The 18485-nt window shown below is 47.7% G+C and overlaps 1 protein-coding gene across 7 annotated transcripts in view; it reads right to left on the bottom strand.

Annotated features, from left to right (window-relative positions):
* Nucleotides 1-18485, bottom strand: part of LOC119165863 (uncharacterized) — a 91024-nt gene that overhangs the window by 9174 nt on the left and 63365 nt on the right. For 5 of the 7 annotated variants that reach the window (XM_037417888.2, XM_075870570.1, XM_075870574.1 and 2 more), the window contains 2 exons: nucleotides 4653-4730; nucleotides 3841-4045 (listed from right to left, as the gene is read on the bottom strand). In XM_037417888.2, coding sequence (XP_037273785.2) covers nucleotides 3896-4045; nucleotides 4653-4730 — 228 coding nt within the window. In that variant the 3' untranslated portion in view covers nucleotides 3841-3895. Of the gene's footprint in view, nucleotides 1-3840; nucleotides 4046-4652; nucleotides 4731-18485 lie in introns of those variants that run through there. The other 2 variants (XM_075870576.1, XM_075870575.1) reach the window with 2 other exon arrangements.

Here is an 18485-nt window from a genome sequence, read left to right as displayed (position 1 = left end):
TGAAGAAGGGTCCTTGCCCTGTTTAAAAATGTGAATGACAATAGCTTATTTCCAGGAAGTAGGGATAGTGCCAGAAAACCAGATAGTATTGTACAAGCAAAGTAAGGTTTTTTGGGTTTCAATTGGTAGGTTTTTTAACATTTTGTACACCACACGGTCAGAACCTGGAGTGGAGTCACTGCAGGAGTTCAGTGTTGTTTGCAGCTCAGGCAAGCTGCAAGCTTGGTTGTACGTTTCGTATGTTGTACACTTGTGTTCGAGTTTTTACTTTTCTAATTTTGTTATGTATTTTTGGAAAGCGTCAATATAGTGCGACGAGCTGGACACCCGTGCGAAGTGTGCACTGAGGAAGTTCGCCTGATCTTCCAAGGTGTCGTCCTGTGTGTTTACGAGTTGGAGTGTGTGTGCTTGTCTTCCTGCTACCCTACCAACCATGTTCCTAACTTTAGCCTCCCATGTATATAAATTTATCCCTAATATAAACTTAGGCCAACTTTATCTTCTGGCCAGGCGACGCGTTCATCTCGCCTAAGACTTCAATTTCTTAATGATTTCAAGATTTTCGGCTGTCGGTGAGTTCCGAAGCAACATCAATGCTTTGTTTTGCTGCTTGCGTGCATTTTGGCACTCAGTTCCACCATTGCACACGTCGTTTTCCAGGGTGTTCATTCGTTTGTGGGATGCATTTTGTTGCTGCATCAATCAAGAATTAAGTGAAGTAGTTGACAGCAGCATCAATGCTTAAAGTACATATGTCGCGCCAACCTAAATGAGTGATGGTATAAAACTGTTCCCAATTGAATTTGCTTAATAGTCATTAGTGAACCTGTAGCGGGCATTCAGTTGTTGTGGGTGTGCTAAAACTACAGGAAAGTCGTCACTTCCGTAGGAATTAGTGATGACTTTCAAGTGGAGTAGAGGCACAAGCGATGGAGGTACTATGCTTAGGTCTACTGAGGAATAAGTATTGTTAGCGAGTTTATAATAAGTTGGTTCTTTTCGATTCAGAAGACACGCACTATAAGAGGGAAGAAACTGTTCAATCAGTCGACCTCGGGCGTCCCAACGAAAGTCACCCCATAGCCCGCCATGGACATTCAAGTCTTCAAGGAGAACAAGAGGTTCGGGAAGTTCATCGATTAAGGACTGGAATTCATGTTTTTGTAGGTGATAGCTTGGAGGTACGTAAAGAGTGCAAATTGTTACGAGTTTGTCGAAAAGCACAGCTCGAACAGCCACTGCCTCAAGAGATGTTTGGAGTTGAAAGTGTGTGCATGCAATCTCTTGATCCACTATGATGGCAACACCTCCGGATGACGTCACGGCATCATCACGGTCTTTTCGGAAAATAGCGTATTTACATAAAAAATTGGTGTGTTTTGCATTTAGGTGTGTTTCTTGTACACACAGCACTTTTGGCGAGTGTTCGTGTAAAAGTTCTTGGATGTCGTCAAGGTTCCTGAGAACGCCTCTCACATTCTATTGTATAATTTGAGTGTTCATGGTGAAGGTAAAGTAGTGCTGTGTGTACGAGGAGCGAGTTTCCGTTTAGGATGGGAGTTTGAGTTCAAGTAACAGGGCCATCACCAGGCCCTATTATTTGTTTTTTTTTGTTTTCTTGACAGGTTCTAAGGATCCACGCCGCTCTTTCGGCACCAAGATTACTGACGTATCCATTGCCTCCTCAGAGGCACTAGATGCCCGCACATGCGAGCTGGTTGTTAGAAGTTTGGGTCTAGTCTGGGGAGGCGAGGCCTTGATTCCTGAGGACCCTGGGGTCTCCGGTCTCTTTTCGGGAGTAGGCGGAGTAGTCTGGACTACACCCGCCTTGGGGGCAGGTGCCACAACCTCCGGCTCAATATATGCAGGCCGAGGGAGTGGCGAGGGCTGGTGCGGCGGTGCCCCCTTACGCGCAGCATCAGCATACGTTGGGCTACAAAATGGCGAGACTCTTTTCCTTGCTTCCTTGAAAAAAAGTGTTCTTTTACTTTCACCCTTATTATCACCTTTTCTTTCTTCCAGTATAAACAGGAACCTGAATATGCCGCATGGCTTCCTTCACAGTATACACGGTGCGGCTGCTCTTTGCAGTTCTCAGACACGTGGCCCAGGACTGCACATTGTGCACAGGTCTGGCGACAACGACAGCTTTTAAAGCCATAGCCATACCTCTGACATTCGAAGCAACGACCGTGGTTTGGTATGTATGGCCTGATTGAAGTTTTCGTGTACCCTGCTTGAATTGTTTCTGGTAATTTACCTGAAGCAAACGTGAGTATTGAGTGTTTCGTTGGTGTTTTCTTTTTGTCTCTTCTGATGATAATTCTCTGTACATCAGTCACATTTTGGCTCTTTCATCCCTCCCAAAAGTTGAGTCTCGGTCAGGTCAAGTAAGTCCATGACAGATACCACTCCACGGGTTTTGTTCGTTGATCCGTGTCGTGTTACGATTATTGGTATGCCACCGAAATCTGAGAGCTTATCGAATTGTTCTTTGTGATGGATTTCGAGGAGAAGGTCTCCGCTGGCCATTTTCGTTACCTTGTATCCAGTACCAAGAGCTTCGGTGAGACATCTAGCAACTACGAAGGAAGAGATGGTCCTGGCTTGCTTTCCAGTTTTTTACAGTGGATAACATGAAAGTGAGGAAATGTTTCTGTTGGCCTGTTGAAAACGTTTATGTCATCAGTGCGTACCCGCTTCAAGTTGGTACGATCAGTAAGTGACGGTAATGCATTATGCATGCCGGTTTTAATTTTATTCAGCAGCGTTTGCGACCACCCACCATGGAGCGCAACGAGGGGACGCTACAAGTTGCCGACGCTAGCCGTACAACGCCGCTATAACCCAATGCGCCTAGGCCAAGGTAGGCTATTTGCACAGGGTTTTTTTATTTTGGGTTTATTTCCAACACAAAAAGCCCTCCCCGCCAGAAAAATTGGAAGTAAAAGGAAGAAACAAGCAGACAGGAAAGGTAAAAAGTGATGGCAAAGACGAAGATGTAGAGAGAGAGCAAGGGATAGGAAAAGGCGACTGCCGAATCACCCGCAGTCCAGGGTCAGTTCAGGGGCGCCGTCTACGTGAAGCCGAGGCCGAAGGGGTCTGTTGCTTCTGCCGGGGGGCCTTGAAGGGCCAATCACCCGGCGTCCGCTCAACCCCCCGGATCCTATTTTTTCCCGGACACGGCAAAGCCACGCACGACTAGGCGTGGGAGGGGGTCGAAACCCACCCCCCCGCGTTAGCTCGTGTCCGTGGTGTCGCTACACACGAAACGCCTGCTTGCGCAGAAGCCCCTGGGGGGTTACGCATCCTGTCAAAATATGTTTGTTGTACTGCATGTTTTCACATTATTTCACTCATTGTGGTTTACAACATTTGTATGCACAACAGAAAAATTATGACTGAACTTTTGTTCACGTGTTTCGTAGATGTTTGCTGGTAGTACAATGTCATCTTTTTTTCCTTTCTTGCCATTCAGTGTTTCCACTTTTTACTATGGAATTTCTGATGAATTTCAAAACTCTGTTAAACCTTGGGTGGTAATAACAGTGACAAGCGGTTAACCTGTCTTTATTCGTACTGTACCTTGATATGAATTATGTTGAAAAAAAAACAAACTTGCTGCATTGAGCGAAATAAGCTCACGGAACTAAAACAGAACTCTGTTAGTATCTTTTTGAGTCCCCCGACTCTAGTCGTTCACAAGGTGACGATTCTTGTCAAAATTGTTTCATGAATTTCGCGCTGATTTCTCGGTAAACATGTATTGCCTGTTAAAGAGGCAAACAGCGTGAGCTGAGAAAATGTCTGAACATGGCCTCTTACTAAACATTGAAACACTTTGCAATGTTGCACTTTTTTATTGATTCCGCTGCACTGATACTTCCACGGTGACTCATCTGGCGTTAACCAAATGTAATTCTCTCTGTGGCTGTCCTGTTAACCAGCGCTTTAACTTACATTCAGTGCAGCACTCGTGAACTGTCCTACTCCACCCGTCATGGTCGCGAAGGCAATGATAGAGACTTTTTGAGTAGCCCATAACCTGAAAAAAAAAGAATGTTTCTACATTATCACATGTATTATCAAGGCCTTAGTAAACCAGAGAACAGTCACTATATTCAGTGATAACGGGAAGAAATATACGTATGCACTAGAATATTGCGCTGCTGAAAGAATTGCAAAACCTCGAGTTATCTCTTTTTCAGCGCGGTTTTGGAGGCAGCAAGTCTTTTACCACAAAACCGATAAGGGGTGCATAACCGTGGTCAAGTACATTTATTACATGCAAATCAATCTAGTTAACTTACAAGGAAAGGGAGACAGAAGGTCAGGTGGGCAGATGAGATTAAGAAATTTGCGGGTGAAATTGGCAGCAGCAAGCACAGGACTGGGTTAACTGGCAGAACATGGGAGACACCTTTGTACTGCAGTGGACGTAGTCAGGCTGTTGATGATTATGATCACTAGGAAAGGACGTTTTCGGATAGCTGGTGCTTGCTACAATTCAAGAATTCGATAGTAGCGCTTGTGGTGTATGGCTTTGTCTGCCCGTAATGTCTTTTATGCGCTACATTACAAATTAGAACCTTGTTAAGGTTTGAGTTTTTTCGTTGAAATATAGCATAATATTTATTGAGCGCAGTACTCACGGCTTCGCACCTCCGATATACTCGATCGACGATGAGGCTTTGGTGGAAGTGGTTTTTGGGCATAAAGGGAAGTTGATCCTGCAAAACGGTTAGTAGAGCATGGAATCTTCACTTGTAAAGAAGTCGGGCATATGCATGAAACAATCGATTTATATTGTAGCATTGATATATGGCACAGGCAGGAGCACCAGTGAAAGAAGAGAAGGAAGGGTGTTGTTGCTGCTCGCGCACACTCCACTTGACAGCTGGTCGGCTTTACCTCTGCGTTTCCCCCAATAAGAGTGTATTCAGCTCACTGCTAAAGGCGTACTAACAAGTGGTGCAGAGTGCTGGATCCATTTCCTATCCTGGAGCTCCGCAACCGAACTCTACCTTAGCTGTCAACGATGTCCACCGACGTTGCACAGCAGACCATTCCTACATCCCCACCTGCCCGCTGTCCCGGTGTCCCGAGAGAACGAGACCCAGTAATCTTCAGCGGCACTGATTAGCAGGAAGTCGAGGACTGGCTCTCTTTGTACAAGAAAGTAAGCGTCAATAATAGATGGGACGAAAACGACAAACTTCACCGCGTCCACTTTTACCTGAGAGGAGTAGTGGAGCTCTGGTTTAACAACCATGAAGCTGAGCTTATCGACTGAGCCACTCTCAAAATCACCTTCGCGGACGTGTTTGGCCGACCAACAGTGCGCATCTCTGCGCAGAACAGCGCTTGCGAGATCGCGCCCAACTGTCTGGAGAGGATTTCACGTCCTAAATCGAAGACGTTGTGGGCCTCTGCCGTCACTACAATCCCGACATATCCGAAACAGCCAAGGTCAAGCATATTATGAAAGGCATCGAAGATGATGCCTTCGACCTGCTTGTGGTGAAAGAACCACGAACAGTTGCGGAAGTTATTCAGCACTGCGAAAACTACGATGAGTTGCGAACACAGCGCTATTCAACACAACGCCCTACTTTCAACATGACGACCACGCCACCATTGACCATAGGTGAAATTTCACCAGAACATATGGTATTAACACCGCAAATCCAACAGTTCATATGAGAGGAAGTGGCTCGCCAGTTGTCTCTTGCACCCTTCCCTCCCAGAATTACTCACGGGCTGACCTCGTCACTGCGCCAGAGCATCGAAGAGCAAGTCTGCGAGGCACACCCTCCCACGTACCAGCCACCGCCAATGTCCGCTCCTCTGACTTACGCTGACGTCGCGCGAGTACCGGCACATGCGCCGTCAAATGTCGTCTACTCTGCAAACCAAACGAACGCCTTCTACGCAACACGCGTACCGGCAGGTTTGCTTGTTCCCCTTTCTCGCCCTCCTTTAACGCTTTCCAACAATCTTTGGCGCACACCGGATAGCAGACCCATCTGCTACTACTGTCGTCTGCCTGGCCATGTTGAGCGGTTCAGTCGCTGGCGCGTCCCTCATCCAGGTACCATCGATCAAACCTGCGGCTACGCCCACAAAGAGCCACCACAGACGCTACCTCTCGATGCTACTTCGGATACCCCTCCACCGAGCCGCCGCGCCTTCAACCAGCACCGATCGCCCTCCCCACGCCGACGTTCGCCTTCACCGATGCTTTGGTGTGCACCACCTGCCCAAACGGAAACTGGCCATCGCAGTTCTGGAGGCTAGAACTACGCAACCGTCGAACTCTACAAGTCCTCGTCCTCTACCCACTAACGAAATAACTGTTTTTATTGAAGGTGTTACCATTCAAGCAATATTTGATATTGGAGCTGCCGTGTCTGTATTGAGTGAAGCAATGTGTCGCAAATTAAAAAAAGTTACGATTCCGCTTTCTGGCTTCTCCCCGCGTACGGCAACCACGCATCAAGTAAAACCTTCTATGACGTGCACGGCTCGGCTACTCATCCAGGACGTTCTGTACATGGTTGAATTGATCGTTTTTCTATACTGCACACCTGACGTGATATTAGGCTGGGACTTCCTTTCTACACTTCATGCCCTTGTTGACTGTGCCCGGGCCAAACTGGAATTACCATCACGCGCCGACGACAATTCTAACAAGCCTTCCTTTTCTCCTGTTGTCGCCGCTGACACGGATAACCCGTTTATGTCGTCGGTTATTGTGCCCATCTCCTGTGACCATGCTGCTTTTTTGAACGTCATGTTCACGCCGTCTGAAGACTTCGCTTCTCGAAAAAACGTTCTTATATCTTTTGCACTTCTGATGGTTGAAAACACTTCCGCAACCATTTACACCAGGAATCTCCTTTCAGTGCCAACCAGATTATTCAGTGGCGAATGCATCGGCCGTTTTGAGGACAATAATTGTGTTCGCCCATGTTAACTGCTTGATCGCGCAGCAAGCCTTCGGATCGCCAGTGTTACTCCCGCTCCTACATTCACGACATCTTCCCTGGACGCCTTCCTTCCAACGATTGATTTGGATCTTCCTGTTTTCCAACGAACCCAACTCTTGACACTTATTGACCGCTTTCGGAAGTCTTTCCACTTCAAGCAAACCAATTTCTGCCGAACATCTGCAATTGTTCATCGTATAGACACCGGCGCCCACGCACCATTGTGTCAGCATCCATACCGAGTCTCTCACTCTTAACGCCATGTTATTGACGATCAAGTGTTTGATATGTTCAATCATGGCCTCATACAGTCGTGTAACAGTCCGTGGGCCTTGCCAGTGGTACTGGTCAAAAGAAGGACGGGAGCATTCGATTCTGTGTTGATTACAGGTGCCTTACAAAGATAACGCGCAAAGATGTTTATCCACCGCTCAGAATTGACGACGCTCTCAACTGTTTGCAAGAAGCAGAGTTGTTTTCTTCACTGGATCTTAGATCAGGATACTGGCAAGTACCCATGGATGAATCTGACCACGCCAAGACTGCGTTTGTAACTCCGGACGGCTTGTACGAGTTTAACGCGATGGCGTTCCGTCTTTGTGACGCCCCTGCCACCTTCGAGTGTCTGATGGACAACATACTTCGAGGCCTCAAATGACAGACGTGTCTTTGCTATCTGGACGACGTCGTCGTTCTTTCAAAAGACTTTGGTACCCATCTTCTGCGCCTCGCAAGTGTCCTAAAATGCAACACACATGCTGGGCTCCAACTAAATTTGAAGAAAGTGCATTTTGCCGCCCGGAAGCTCACCATCTTAGGGCATGTTGTCAGCAAGGATGGTGTTCTTCCTGACACTGCAAAACTCCGTGCGGTCGCCCAGTTTCCTAAGCCATGGACACTAAAGGAACTACGGAGCTTTATCGGCTTATGTTCATGCTTTTGTCGATTCGTCCATATTTTCGCATTCGTAATAGCCCCTTTAACACGGCTACTTTCTGACAGTGAAGAAATTTCGGCGTGGTCTTCCGCTTGCGATGACGTATTTTCGAAACTACGTTATTTGCTGACATCTCCACCAATTTTCCGTCACTTTGACCCAGATGCTCCACTGAAATCCACACCGACGCCAATGAAGTCGGCCTTGGCGCTAGTCTTGCAAGCCTGGCTTCGACGAGTACGTAGTTTCTTATGCCAGTCGCATCCTTACCAGGGCTGAAGAGAATTATTCGGTCACAGAAAAGGAATGTCTGGCCTTGGGCAATTACAAAATTTCGGCCCTACGTCTATGGTCGTCCATTTGACGTCGCGACTGATCACCACGTCCTCTGCGGGTTATTGTCACTAAAAGACCCGTCTGGCCGTCTGGCTCGTTGGGCATTGCGTCTCCAAGACTATGATATCCGTGTCATCTACAGGTCAAGCCGCCTAAATTCAGATGCCCCTGCTCTTTCCCGCTCTCCGCTTCCCCAAGAACATGGAAGAGCGTCTGTTTCCAGTTTCGATGCTGCGGCACCTTCGTTCACTGACATGCACTCCGAGCAGCGCCAAGACGCTTGGATAGTCTCTATGATAGAGGTACTGTCTCAGCCACCCCAAGGTACCGACAATTGTTCACGACGACGCACAGCTCGACGTTTCGCCATCCGCCATGAACTCCTGTACCGTCGCAACTACCTTTCCGACGGCTGCAAGTGGTTGCTTGTGATTACTCGCCACCTACGTGCTGCTATTTGCGACTCCTTTCACGCAGATCCTCAATGCGGTCATGCTGGTGTGATAAAAACGTATGCACACCTCCGGCTGCAGCAACATTGGCGCGGAATGTACCAATTTGTCTGACAGTACGTACGTTTGTATTCTAAATGTCAACGCCAAAAAGCCCACCCAACATAGCCACTGGACAACTGCAGCCGTTGCCTTGCTTATCCTGACCTTTGGACCACATCGGAATTGACTTGTACGGTCCCCATCCCTACATTCCTGAAGGAAACCGCTGCGTTGTTGTCGCTATAGATCACTTGACACACTATGCTGAATCTGCTGCTCTGCCAGAAGCCACATCACGTGAAGTTGCTTGTTTATCCTTCACAATCTTGTTCTTCGCCATGGCGCGCCTCATGAGCTACTCAGCGACCACGGACGTACGTTTCTTTCCGAAGCCGTACAAGCCCTTCTTCGTAAATGCAACGTTGTGCATCGGACAACCAGCGCGTACCATCCGCAAACCAATGGAATGACAGAACGGTTTAACCACACATTGGCTGTCATGCTTTATATGTACGTGTCCTCTGACCACACCAACTGGGACCGCATACTCCTCTTGGTTACTAACGCTTACAATAGCACCACTCAGTCTACGACAGGATATTTTCCGTTCTTTCTCCTTTACGGGCACGAACCTTCCTTATTCATGTACACGATTCTCTTGTACCGTCCAGACGCTTCAGAATCCACAACTCTATCCGAAGTCGCCCCCTATGCCGAAGATTGCAGGCAACTCGCACGTTCCTTAACCGCACAAAATCAAGCCTACCAGAAGGACCGTCACGATAAAATCCTGCCCCTTCCCTCCCGTCATTTTCGCCTGGCACGGTGATATGGCTTCGCGTTCCCTCATCTGCTGCTGGTCTTTCCACCAAGCTACTGCCGAAGTACGAAGGCCCCTACTGAGTCTACGTCAGTCCTCACCGGTTAACTATATTGTTGAGCTGGTTCAACCATCGAGAAACCAACGCCGTCGCAGTCGCGAAACTATTCATGTCGATCAATTGAAACCGCACTACGACCCACCCATCCTACCCGGTTCATAGATCGCCAGGATGGCTCCTTTTCTGGGGGGGGGGGAGTGATTTGTAGCATTGATATATGGCACAGGCAGGAGCACTCTTGAAAGAAGAGAAAGAATAGTGTTGTTGCTGCTCACGCTCGCTCCGCTTGATGACTGGTTGGCTTCACCTCTGTGTTTCCCCCAATAAAAGTGTCTCCGGCTCACTGCTAAAAGCTTACTAACAATATCTATAAAATGTATGTCCTAGATAATGAGAACCGATGTCAGGAGATTTTAGTAAGTCTTTAATGCGCTGTTGGGAGGCCATGCTCTCTCCTTTCTCATTGAGTGGCTGATGACATTGGGAGTTGGGAAAAAGCTCAAGAAGTTATAATAACTTGAATTATTTAGGAGTACCATTTTTTGCTGAGAACTCGCTTGGCGATGCTTGAAAATTATTCTAATTAATATGCTTGGGTGAGTCGTTTTGTGATCATCAGATACAAAACAGGTTGCAAAAGGCAGAATAATTAATAAAGAGCACGTTATTGGTGTTGTTCTCTGCGAGCCTTGTCTTTTTGAGTTTTATGCGTCCCTAGCACCAATGGCGTGTGTTCAGAAGTGCGGGTTGTGCAAGTTGGTGGATGTTCACCATAAATTATTTTACAGCGCATGCTTATATACGGGAAGAGAAGTGACACAAAACTGTACGCACAACTGAAATTTATATGGCAAACGAAAGAACATGTACATAAAAGATCCACTCATGAAAACTGTGTGCATGTCCTCATGTTACAACACAACAAGGCTCATGTGTTGTCTAACATGTAGTTATACTCTTTATCTATAACTGTGATAGATGGATCACTTATGCACTTGTTATTTGATATAATGAAAAATGCTTCAGCTAGTTCACACGTGCGCTGATCAGCATGTCTATAATTACTAGCTGTTTTAACCAGGGAAGAGAACATCAGCGTGATCTACATCAATGTTCCAAATGAGACATATTTTTGCATCACCTGAAAGCGTCAGCTCATGATCTCGTAAGCGCACGTTTATGGAACGCCATATTTGGCCCTTGTATTTGCAACCGCAAGGCAGTGGAATGGCGTACAACACTAAAGCAGAGCAAGACACTTGCTCTTGGACATGATTGGAGAAACACTTGTTTCCTTTTCCTGGCTGCTGACACCAAGATTTATCAACCAAAGACACAATACCCACTTTATTACGCTCTGAGAACAACACGTTTACTCCATAACGAGCACCAACGTTTTTCAAACCATGCGTAGCTTTTTGTATGTTTTTTTATGTCAGCCATCTCTCACTATTCTGCACGAATTATATAACTACCTGTTAGACAAAACATGAATCATGTTGTATTGTAACACATGTGAACCTGCACACAATTTCAGTAAATCAAACTTTTTAAGATATATATATATATATATATATATATATATATATATATGCATGTTTATCATTTTCCAAATAAATTGTACTTGTGAGTTCGGTGCCATGTCCGTTCTCACGCCGTATCTAAGGCGTCGTTCTATAAAATATTCTACGATGAATGTGTGAACACGTGATCAATTGTGTGGTAGAGTCTAGTATTCTATAAGTGATAGTACAGAACTTGTATGCCGTGTAATGCATGAATTCAAGTACACTCTAAAAACTATAAAAGTGCTGGGCACTCTTTTTTGGGGAGTACTCTTTTGTTCCATATTTCCCTATCTTTTCTATTGTAAATCACCTCGTTTTGAAGCAGAGTACAGTGATTCCCCAGAACAGGTCAAGGCACTTCCCCTCAACTGAGTAACATAACGGTGCCAGAAGCAGAGTGGTATGACCCCACCAAAGAGTGTAACAGTACACCTAAAATATTGCAGTACTTGAGCCAAAACTGGGCCTTTTTAATTGTTTTTGACGGATCTCCATGCGCGTGAACCGTAAGGATAGCTAAATACGAATACTACGAGATGAAAAAAAAGAATGAAATGTGAAAAAAATGATGGTGTGGGATTCGAACCTTCAACCTCTACAGACTACAGATTGTTAGCTAGCCACGTTAACCTCTACACCACACTTACTTTTTTTCCTTTATTTCCTGTTTCCAGACAATGTGTACATGAGCAATGCCGTAAAGGTCGCAAAAACAAGTGGCGGCAGTTCTACTAAATAGACACTAGCTCTAAAATTCTTAGAGAGCTGTCAGGGGTTCCACCCTTAACAACAACTCGGGAACAGACTCCCGGGAACAGACTCCTGTGTTTTCCTTAGTTCCGCGAATTTCGCCATGCACTCGCGCAAGTACATTTTTTGGGGTCGTGCATCTGAATCACAGTAAAATGCTGCCATACGGTCGCACCATAAATGCAGGAGGCCTATTAACAATGAGTCAAATGGCAAACCATCTTCATTTTCAATTGGCAGAAATCTGATACCAAAAAAGTCTAGTGGCAATTCTTTTTTTATTCTCCTCTGCAATACGTCCCAAAACTACACTCCCTCTAAGATAGAAAGACACCTCGCTCTTCTATAAATACCTTGACGTGCAAATTGCTGGTGTGAAGTCTGAAAAGAAAGCATTTGTGACAGGAGGAACTTGCATTCCTCTAACCATTTTTAGCACTTCCTGCCCTTGACCGTCACTGTATATGGCCCTGTACATTTCAACGGGTAAAGTTGTATGACAAGCATATCTGTGCAGTTTTTAGCGTGACACTGAAAATGAGTACTCATTGGAAAATCTGACATACAAAAAAAAACGGACACTAAAGATCACTTCCTTGAGATTTCCGCGAACAGTGCCAAACATGTGGTCTGTGCTCACTGCATATTGCCACTTGGTGGTCTGTACCAGTGAACGAAGAAGACGAAGACTAGCAACCCGTGCCAGCCGGAGGCGTTTTTCTTCGTGTATGAGATTTTGACAGTCGCGTGTTTTTGTACGTTTCTACGAGTTCCTAGTGCGTGACAACTGGTGGAGGGGCGGGGTACACTACGCACCGAACCTCTCCCAGTAAACGAAGCTCCAGCCCCATACCGTTGGCAACGCCTGTTCTCCGTGCTAACCGAAGGATGCGTGGACTGGACGCCAAGTTCAAACTTCTTACAGAGAGGATGACGGCTCCAACTATCCCTGGCAGCGCCGTCCCAAGTGGCTCCTACCCAACCGGTGTGGAAGGTGCAACGCCAATGCACTATACTTTGTTCAAACCACGAACGCCGAATCTCTATCATGGTGCTGCCCATGACGATAATGAAGATTGCCTAGTCCACTATACCTTCGTTGCCGCCCATAACATGTGGGATGACGCAGACAAGCTCAGGCATGTCTACTTCAGTTTGAATGACGGGGCATGTGTTTGGGACGAAAACCTGGAAGGTGTCTTCACGTCATCGGAGGGCTTCAAACGCCGGCTTTCCGAATATGTGCAAGTCCCAATCGCCGAGTGCGAGCAGAGCGGGAACTTCAGGACATGATGCGTCTTTTTTGTCGAGCCGACCCTCATATGCCAGAAGCAAAGAACGTGCGATGCCTGATGCGTGTAATGAAGGAGCAGTTGCTCGGTGGTCTTGTGCGCAGCCCACCCAAAGCTATGAGTTTCTCGCTGAAGGCATCCTATTTGGAAGCACGCTTCGGCAATGGATCCAGACGTACGAGCGACAAGTCAACTTTGCCTCCAGTACGGACTACATAGGCGGTCTTGGGGGCCACCGGTTGATTATCCAGTTGTTTTTGCTAGACAACACACATGCTGGTCGTATGAGCCGCGGGAAGATAAGCCTTTTTTTTCTTTTGTTTCAGCGCACTAAAAGCTTATAAATAGATGAATTGCAAACTTATTCTATGAAAACGCCCTGACCAGATCATGTCATCCCAAAATGACATCCAGTTTAGAAACTCAGAGCAAGCGTCTCACTGAAGCAGGGTACCCAGTTCTGCTGCAGTTCTCTGTAGCTGAACGCTTCTTGAAAGTTTCGCACAAAGACAGGCAACAAGTGTTGGAGCGTTCAGGCAGCATAATAGGTGTAATCCTGAATATACACAATCTCTATCATAACCTGAACAAAGTGGCCCAGCAGTCTAACATACGTGTGGTGTTTTCAGCCCCGCAAAAACTAGGTGAGCTTTGCAAGTTGACCTGCCCAAATAATTATATTTGCTCGTTCTGTGATAAAAGACGCCAGGTTTGATATGTAGATTGCGTATGCTTCATTGTGTGTTTTTGCTATCGTGAGAAAAGTATTATATAATGCAGGCCAAGCGCTGTGTTAATGTCAGACTACGCGAACATGACCACAACGCAAGAAATAAACTTTCAGCGGGAGGGTTCCTAACATCATCATCCTCATCATCATCATCATCATCCTGACTACGTCCACTGCAGGACAAAGGCCTCTTCTATGTTCCGCCAATTAACCCGGTCCTGTGCTTGCTGCTGCCAATTTATACCCGCAAACTTCTTAATCTCATCTGCCCACCTAACCTTCTGTCTCCCCCTAACCCGCTTGCCTTCTCTGGGAATCCAGTTAGTTACCCTTAACGACCAGCGGTTATCCTGTCTACGCGCTACATGCCCAGCCCATGTCCATTTCTTCTTCTTGATTTCAGCTATGATATTGTCACGTAAGAGTGAGGGTAGCCCGAAGACAGGAGACCGGGAGGTTAGTAGAAATAGAAGGAGATCCGTTTATTTGGCGGACTTGCGCCCACTAAAGGAAAACAGACACACCGGCTTAGCGGGTGGCGAAGTGCGCGTTCGACGGCCGTCGGGGAACAGAATGTCCCACTGGAACGCAAGGCGCGTTCACCATCCGAGATGCAGTCGCCGTAGCGTCTGGCGCTACGGCGACTCCTCGCGGCATTGCTCCCCTCCTCAACGTAAGCATCGACCCGATGCTTTGTTTAAAATAAAACCAAAACAAAAGGACAGCCTGTGCGAAAGTAAATGCCAAATAAGCACGAATCACGCACACAAAAAACAAAACAAGAGATGCAAACAGGGAGCCTCCTTTAGCGCGCATGATAGGGCTTCAAACGGGCGACGTGTACCACTTCTTGTCGTGCGTGGCGTCATGGGGATGAGCTAGCCCCATCAGGGACCACTTCATAGTCCACTTCACCCACTTGACGGATGACTTTGTATGGGCCGAAATAATGGCGCTTGAGTTTTTTGCTTAATCCTCGGCGGCGAACGGGCGTCCAAACCCAGACTTTGTCACCTGGCCTGTATGTTAAATCGCGTCTCCGCAGGTTGTAGCGTCTTGCGTCGTTTCGCTGTTGGTCTTTTATGCGCAGACGAGCATGCTGCCGGGCTTCTTCTGCGCGCTGAAGGTAGGCGGCCACGTCTAGGTTGTTTTCTTCGGTGACATTAGGCAGCATGGCGTCTAGGGTAGTAACGGCATCCCTCCCATGGACGAGATTAAATGGTGTCATCTTAGTGGTCTCCTTCACCGCGGTGTTGATTGATTTGTAGGGTTTAACGTCCCAAAACCACCATATGATTATGAGAGACAACGTAGTGGAGGGCTCCGGAAATTTTGACCACCTGGGGTTCTTTAACGTGCACCCAAATCTGAGCACACGGGCCTACAACATTTCCGCCTCCATCGGAAATGCAGCCGCCGCAGCCGGGATTCGAACCCGCGACCTGCTGGTCAGCAGCCGAGTACCTTAGCCACTAGACCACCGCGGCGGGGCGCACCGCGGTGTTCTAGGCGAAGACCACGTAAGGCAGAATTAAGTCCCAGGTCTTGTGTTCTGTGTCCACGTAAATAGCGAGCATATCGGCAATGGTAGTGTTCAAGCGGTCCGTGAGACCATTTGTCTGCGGATGGTACGCAGTTGTTCTTCGGTGATTTGTATGACTGTAATGTAAGATTGGCTGAGTAAGATCAGCCGTAAACGCCGTTCCCCTGTCTGTTATTAGTACCTCAGATGCGCCATGACGGAGGAGAATTAATTCGACAAAAAATTTGGCAACTTCTATGGCTGTGCCATTTGGAAGGGCCTTAGCGTCAGCGTATCGGGTAAGGTAATCAGTGGCCACTATGATCCCCTTGTTACCGGATATTGACGTGGGGAAAGGTCCAAGCAGGTCCATACCAATCTGTTGGAATGGTCTCGACAGGGGTTCAATTGGCTTGAGAAATTCAGCTGGTTTTGTTGGAGGTCTCTTCCAGCGCTGACATTCACGGCAGCTCTTGACGTACCGCGCAACATCTGAGGAGAGGCGGGGCCAGTAGTATAGTAGGAGAGGCGGGGCCACTAGTAGTATAGGCGTGTAAAACCGAGGTGGCCTGTAGTGGGTTCGTCATGTAACGCTTGTAAAATTTCTTCTCTGAGGCTGCTTGGGACGACAAGAAGGTAAGCTGCCTTATTTGGTGCGAAGTTCTTTTTAACTACCACCCCGTTTTGCACACAGAAGGAGGATATCCCACGCTTGAACAGTGCAGGCGGTATGGAGGCCTTTCCTTCGATGTAGTTGATCAACTGTTGTAGGATCGGGTCTAAGCGCTGCTGTAATGCAAAGGTGCTGCTGCTGATAGGCCCAAGAAAGGCATCGTCGTCTTCATGGCTTGGTGGTGTGCCGACAGGGGCTCTTGAGAGGCAGTCTGCGTCGGAGTGCTTACGACCAGATGTGTGGACTACCTTCACGTCAAACTTCTGAAGCCGTAGGCTCCATCGAGCGAGGCGACCAGAAGGGTCTTTCAAACTGGCCAACCAGCACAACGCATGATGCTCCGTTACGACCTTGAAGGATCTGCCATACAAGTATGGGCGGAATTTCGAGGTGGCCCATACTATCGCAAGACACTCCTCAGACGTGGAATAGTTCACTTCCGCTTTCGACAGTGAGCGGCTTGCATACGCGATGACGCGCTCGCAGCCCTTGTGCTTCTGAACGAGAACGGCACCTAAGCCGATGCTGCTGGCGTCTGTATGTATCTCAGTTTCGGCATTTTCATCAAAGTGACCCAGCACAGGCGGCGACTGTAAACGTTGTTGAAGTTCTTTGAATGCCTCACGTTGCTCAGCTTTTCATTCGAAAGGGGCGTCCGACTTGGGGAGCTGCGTCAAAGGGTCAGCGATGTGTGAGAAGGTCTTGACGAAGCTCCGGTAATAGGCGCACAGTCCTAAGAATCGGCGCACTGCTCTCTTATCTTGCGGCTGAGGAAACTGTGCGATAGTGGCTGTCTTCTCGGGGTCTGGTCTTACGCCATCTTTGCTTATAACATGGCCAAGGAACTGTAGTTCTTCATAGGCAAAATGGCATTTTTCTTGCTTCAGTGTCAGCCCTGCTGACTTAATTGCGTCCAGTACCGTCCGGAGCCTTTTCAGGTGGTCGCTAAAGTTGGAGGCGAAGACGACCACATCGTCCAGGTATACGAGACATATTTGCCACTTGAGACCTGCCAGTACTGTGTTCATTACACGCTGGAAGGTTGCTGGAGCGGAACAAAGTCCAAGTGGCATCACTTTGAACTCATACAATCCATCCGGCGTGATGAAGGTGGTCTTTTCTTGGTCTCTTTCATCAACCTGAATTTGCCAATACCCTGTCTTCAGATCAATGGACGAGAAGTACCTTGCATCACTAAGACGATCTAGGGTATCGTCGATTCTTGGTAAAGGGTACACGCCCTTCTTGGTTACACTATTCAACCGTCGGTAATCGACACAAAACCGAAGACTTCCGTCTTTCATTTTGACAAAGACGACTGGTGCCGCCCATGGGCTTTTCGTTGGCTGAATTACATCGTCGTGTAACATTTCCTCAACTTGCTCTCGGATGGCCTGACGTTCACGTGCCGACACACGATAAGGGCTTTGATGGAGAGGGCGGATCTCTTCTTGTGTTATGATTCGATGCTTTGCCAGAGAAGTGTGTCGGACCTGTGAAGAAGTGGCAAAACACTCGTCATAACGTCGAAGGAGGTTCTGGAGCAGTTGCTGCTTGCATTGAGGCAAGGAAGGGTTAATGTCGAATGACAGCTGCGAGTTGTGGTTCTGTAGGGTGATGGTCGCTGGATTCGAAAGGGCGAGGGTGTCACTGACTTCCGCGATTTCATCGAGAAAGGCAATGGTCGTGCCTTTGGCCAGGTGATGGTGTTCTTGGCTGAAATTTGTTAGCAGCACTGGGCCCTGTCCATTCCGGAAGTCCGCAATGCCTCTTGCGATTGCGATATCACGGCCAAGCAAAAGCTGTATGTTACCTTCGACGACGCCATGAGCATTTTCGGCAGTACCAGTGGTTACGGAGATTAGGGTCGTTGATCGGGGTGGGACGCTCACGTCATTCTCGAACACACGGAGGGCTGCGCGATTATGTGGTGCCGAGTATGAATTTATGGCTTCATCCGAGGAAAGTTTGATGGATCTGGACGCCACGTCAATAACTGCGTGATGTTGAGTCAAGAAGTCCATGCCGAGAATGACGTCACGGGAGCACTGTGGGAGCACCAAGAAAGTGGCAAGGTATGTGTGACTATCGAATGTCACCCTTGCAGTACATCGCCCCGATGGGGTGAGGAGGTGGCCTCCCGCTGTGCGGATCTGCGGGCCGTCCCAAGCCGTTTTAACCTTCTTCAGTTGTGCTGTCAATGGCCCGCTGATGACCGAGTAGTCAGCTCCTGTGTCAATCAAGGCAGTTACCGGGTGGCCGTCAATAGATACTTCAAAATCGGTTGCACGTGGGCTGGAGTTGCGCGTTGGT

Source organism: Rhipicephalus microplus, chromosome 8, assembly GCF_043290135.1.
Source record: "Rhipicephalus microplus isolate Deutch F79 chromosome 8, USDA_Rmic, whole genome shotgun sequence".
In the NCBI taxonomy this organism is placed as follows: domain Eukaryota; kingdom Metazoa; phylum Arthropoda; class Arachnida; order Ixodida; family Ixodidae; genus Rhipicephalus; species Rhipicephalus microplus.
The sequence above is the reverse complement of the archived record's forward strand: the minus strand, read 5'-3'. Positions and strand labels throughout refer to the sequence as shown.